General features: G+C 36.5%; 1 protein-coding gene across 1 annotated transcript; it reads right to left on the bottom strand.

The window, feature by feature from the left end:
- Window positions 1-754: 754 nt before the first annotated feature.
- On the bottom strand, window positions 755-4,260 carry LOC108343852 (uncharacterized). The gene is made up of 2 exons (XM_017582263.2): window positions 3,948-4,260; window positions 755-3,196 (listed from the first exon to the last, which is right to left on the bottom strand). The coding sequence occupies exon 2, from the start codon at window positions 3,147-3,149 to the stop codon at window positions 867-869; it is 2,283 nt and encodes a 760-aa protein (XP_017437752.1). The 5' UTR covers window positions 3,150-3,196; window positions 3,948-4,260; the 3' UTR covers window positions 755-866.
- Between the last annotated feature and the right edge of the window lie 1,367 nt (window positions 4,261-5,627).

Raw genomic sequence — 5,627 nt, forward strand, 5'->3', positions numbered from 1 at the left:
CTTTAAGTCTATAACTATATGATGTACACTTTTGTGTCCTTTTTACTTCTTCCAATTTTGCTTTCTTAATTATTCTTTGTTAATCAATTAAGTTCGAAAATAATAAATCATTGTACCTTCATCTTTGTTTTGCAATCTAGTTCATTTCGATTAGTCGATGGTGTTGTATCGTAATCAAGCAAGTGTGTTCGCCCTTGCAGGCTTCTGTTATCTCTCTTGCTTTGCTTGAATATATCAAACTATCCGCCTCACATACCGAAGAAAATTAAACTACAACATGGAAAAATAATCATGTAAGAAAAAAATCATTATCCAAAATTGAAAATGAAAACAACGTTTGCGTCGTTTAATAAATTTGACGTGAAAAAGTATAAATCAACTTCTTCGTTTCCACATTTTCCCTAACTACCAAGGCTATGTTTGGTTTTTCATTTCGTCTTTTCCAACTTACATAATTACATTTGTTCAAGAGACTTAAATTGGTAAAAAGTCTGATTTTCTTTAAAAAGTAATAAGTTTACTGACATTTGGCCTGAAAGTAAGTTTCAATTTAAATCGATACAAGGGCTGGTTTTGTAACTCGGTTCGCTACATGAAATCCATTCAGTAAGCAAACTAGGAGGCTCGAATACCCTGGTTCTCTAGAATCATTCGAGTCGTGTTAAGAATTTTTTAAGCTTTGAAATAAGGATGTATTGAAGTGTTATGCTTACTGAAAAAAATGTAAATTAATTGACTATAAATACACAACAGCTGAAACATATTAATTCACATTAATGTAAAGGAAATAAAAAAAGAAAATTTGGAGGGTCTAAGCTAAAAAGCCTAAATAATAAATAATGAAAAACTAAGGTGTAGGAGGAGATTCAGATGGGAGCTGCACAGGTAGTTCTAAAGTGACCCGTTTGATTGCAACGACTGCAATGCACAACCCGTTTTATGCGGCCACGGTCTTCTGCCCGAACCCGTTTCTTTCTGGGTCTCCCCGGTGGCCTGAGTGATTTAGGAGGGTTAATAGTGAGTTGAAGTTGAAGTTGATCAACATCAGAAACAGTGACAACCCCCTCAGCCTCCGACAACTCCTTCCACAGAGATTTATCAGGAATTGGGTGTATGGTCTGTGAGTATGTCTTTCTGTAGTTTGCAACAGTAAAACAGGTTTCTGTGAATCTTTGCACATTCTGCCTAATAGAGAGAAGAGCAGCCACAGCATGTGCACAAGGCAAACCATAGAGCTGCCACCCACGACATTGACAACAACGGGTCCTAATATCAACAGTGTTTGTTCCTTCATGTGATATAACTTCAAATTCAGCATCAGTGGCACGAAGTACCTGGTGTGTCCTCGCACGATCAAGAGCTTCTGTAACAACTCTCTCAGCTGAAGGTACAAGTATTGATGTCCACTGCATGCTGTTCTCTCGCCGCTCGTTAAACCAAGTCATTAGCTGTCTTCTTATGCATTCCATCATTTGAATTATTGGAAGCCCAGATGCCTCTAATATCCATGTGTTTAAAGATTCAACTATGTTTGCTGAAAAATGAAAGAAGCTTTGCCCCTCAAAGTATGCAGTAGCCCACAGATGAGGTGGAATTCTTCGAATCCAGTACGCAGCATCTTGTGATATTTCTTCAATCTCTAAAACTTTTGCTTCAAATTCAAGTATGGTAAGAACTTGAGCAGCTTCCCATAGAAGATCAACAAGTATTGTGTTGTTAAACTCCTTGCGAAAGCTGTCACTCAAGTGACGCATACAAAATCCATGGAAGGCAGTGGGAAAATTTGCTTCCACACCATCTACTATTCCCTTCTGCCTGTCGGACAAAATTGTAAGCCTTGGCATGTTTTCGGTGTTTGTCTCCATCAGGTTATGAAGTTCTGACAGAAACCACATCCAATTTTCATCATTCTCCTCGTCAACAACACCAAAAGCCAGAGGAAAGAGAGCCCCATCACCATCAAATCCGGTGGCTAGAAGTAATGTACCAAGATACTTGCTCTTTAAATATGTTCTATCAAGCTCCAAAAGTGGTCGACAAGCATTTAAAAAACCATATATTGACGCTTGAAAGGATATGAATAGGCGTTGGAAGCAATTATCAGTTGGATTTCCATAAACAGATGCAATACTGCCTGGATTTGTGCGTTTCACCTGTTCACAGTATTGTGGAAGCAAGCGGTATCCCTCTTCAAAAGATCCACGCATTGCAGCCATGATACGCTCCTTGCCTCTCCAAGCTTGCTTGTATGACAAAGTGATGCCATGAACCCTATGAATCTCTTCCAATATCTCCTTTGGCTTGCAATTAGGGTTCTCCCTCAGCCTTTGCTCAACAGAGGTCGCAACCCATTGAACTGAGGCTTGTTGATGGCCAAGATGTGAAATTCCTCCACATGTATGATGCTCATGGATTGTCCTAATAGTAAAAGTTGGAACACCAGGGAGTTTTGCCGCATGAATGCGCCAGGGACATCCCTCGCTTCGACATTTAGCAGTAAACCTAGTCTTGTCAGATTTTATAGTCTGCATCTCAAAATGCAGAGCGATTGCTGTATCCCTCAATGCCCTTCGGCAACTCTTAACATCAGGGAATTCTTGTCCCACTGACAATTCATAATTAGGACTTATGGCTAATGTACGAGCCTGAATCACAGGGGATGTGGCAACCATAAGCTGGGATTCGTGAACACCCATTTCTTCAGCAGATTCAATACTCATTTCTGGGTTGTGGACCATAGTCATTGCTATGTTCTCATCAAATTCCTGATTTTCTGAAACAGACAACTCATTGTTCTCTGTTATGGTCAACTCATGATTGTGAGTGGGAATGGGCATCCCATGGCCATCATGCTCTGGTTTTTGATCCATGGATAGCTCATCCTCGTGCCCATACCTGTGAACACCAACTCCATCATCATGGTTCAGTCCCAAACCCAATTCATGGTCATTGGCAATTCCTAAGCCCAGTTCATGATCGTGAGGTTGTCCCAGACCCAAATGCTGATCATCAGTTTGTCCCAAGTCCAAATCATGGTTCCCACTGAGGCCCAAACTATGAGTGTGGTTCAGCACCAGTTGCTGGTTATGGCCAAGTGCCAAATTATGACTCTGGCCAATTATCAAATCATGATTAGACATTGAAGACATTAATCACTATATATAACGACAACGAGAATTTGCGGATAGAACGCCAGCTGCAAAAAATCACAGATAACAATAGATAAGTCAGATAAAATCATACAAATGTGAAGTTTGATGGTTATATACAACTAGGTACGCTGAAACTGCAGCAAATAAACAGTTCAAAGGAGGCTAGGGAGTAAAGATACACAAACATCACCAAATCCAGCACAGTATGAAATTCATACAAGACTACAGTCGGCTACAAAGATGGGACGCATTAAGAAACATACACAACGCTCTCTCAGCCCTTAATAACCAGCTACCACAAGTTACAAATCCCAAATTGCATAATACAGTGTCAAGTGTTAAGTACAATTACACCATAGGGATCACAGAATACAAGTCCATGATTGTACAGTACACTGTCAATAACCGCAAACATACCACTATAACTTCTATTAATTTATAAACCGTCCCAGAATAAATTGAAATCAGAGGGTAGACAATAAAAACCACCCCTTTTAAAAACGAGAGAGAAAACATCAATTTTGCAATCCAAATAAATTGAAGACAAAATTGCATTTAGCTCAAGTTAAAGTAGTGATTCCAGTGAAGCTACACGTAACCCATAGAAAACTTCAACAAGGCCCCCCAGTAAAGATTTTAACCAAAAACGCAAACTTTAAAAGGAAACATAAAACCCAAGCAGAACTCAATGCGATAATTAAACAAAAATTAAAAAAGTCTAAATTACAAAGCATGAGCCCACAAGAATTGAAGGCGTAAATATGTTGATGAGGAGGAGAGTGAGAGTGAAATTACCTGAAAGATTGAAGCTTGGAAGAAAAAAAGCGGAACCCTAGGTGGCAAACAGAAAGGGGTTGATCGAGAAAAAAGTAGAAACGGGAATTTGAAAAAATGGCGGGGAAGTGGAGAAAATCGGAATTAGGAGAAGAAGGGTAAGGAGAAGAGAGGAAGATTGGGAATTAGAGGGTCCTCATGGGAAATCCATACCTTCAACCAAGCACCAACAGAGGGTATTTAGGTCAAACGAAACCACCCTCTTCTCTTTTCTTTTCCTTTCCCTCTAATTACTCTTTTGCCCCTATTTTCAGATTATGCTTCAAACAAATATGCAACGATATTCACTTCACCTTCACATCTTTATGCTAAACTTTGCATTTATTTCTCTATTATAAATTTTATGCCGTTAGTTAACTATATACTAAACCAAAACCTTATTACTACTCCAAAACTCATTCAATTATATGCTCTTTTATTAGTACATTATAAATCTTCACTTGTTATTATGACAAATTTTTAAAATCATTATTATTCTATTAAAGAAAAGCAATGTAATAATGTCTAATACTTTATTAAATACTTTTTTCAGTTATTTTTAACATATTTCTTAATTTTTCGTCCAAAGATTAAATAATGCAGTTGGCTTTCTTAATTATTGACTTGAAAGTAAGCACTAAAAATTTATAAAATGATATTTTAAAAATATAGTGGTTTAAAAACAGTGAAATTCAATTATTTTAATATCAAAAGATTTTAATATAAATAATTTTATTATAAATAAGTTTAGTTATTTTAAAACATGTTATCTTTCTTTGACTTCTTTTTAAAAGTTTTTTCTCCTTCTTTGTTTGAAGAATTGAAATAATAAAATTGATCATTACGATAAGTTTTTCAATTTAGACCGATTAATTTTCTTTGTTCATGTAAGTTGAGTTTCAATCATTTTTATTAGCCTTTTCTTGTTATCTATTACATGTAAGTCTTCTTCCACTTGCATACGTGTTTTTAGTCATTTACATGAGTCTTTATTGATTAGTGATCATAACGGTATGTCTTGGCCGATCTTATGATATTTCTATATTAGATAAAGCATCTTGCAAGTTAGGAGGAGATTTGTTGGTTGGCATTATGAGTTGCTAGTCAGATAAGTGAAGCTAACTACACCGTTTTTAAGTTATAAATACCTTGAAATGTATAATTTTATGATTGTATGGTTAATTGACTAAATGAATTATCTGTGTGATATGTTGAATTGTGATTAGGTTTTGAAATTGCATGGATTGAGATTTGAGAATGTTGTCTAATTGGTATTGCATATGAGATTCTGACTTAGTGAAGGTTGTATAATTCAAAGTCAGTATGTTTTGGCATTTGTGTTTGTTGTTGAACTGAGACATAAACTTGTAGAATTATGTTATGCAAAATTATGCAGACTTGTTGAGTGAGAATATACACTATAAACGGAATCAAAGTCAAAAAGTTACTTACTTGGTAATTGCTAAGCGAGAGCATACTTATTAGGCAAAACCAAAATTAGGGAGCTCAGTGACTTGACAGTATCTAAGAGAGACAATTCTCACTAGGCAATTTTTGGAAAATTTATGTTTGTGAGTTCTAGTGATTATTTCACTAGGCGAGTAGACTTTTACACACTACTCGCTAAGCGAGTATATAGTCTCGCTGAGCAAAATTACAAAA

Source organism: Vigna angularis, chromosome 6, assembly GCF_016808095.1.
Source record: "Vigna angularis cultivar LongXiaoDou No.4 chromosome 6, ASM1680809v1, whole genome shotgun sequence".
NCBI lineage: Eukaryota > Viridiplantae > Streptophyta > Magnoliopsida > Fabales > Fabaceae > Vigna > Vigna angularis.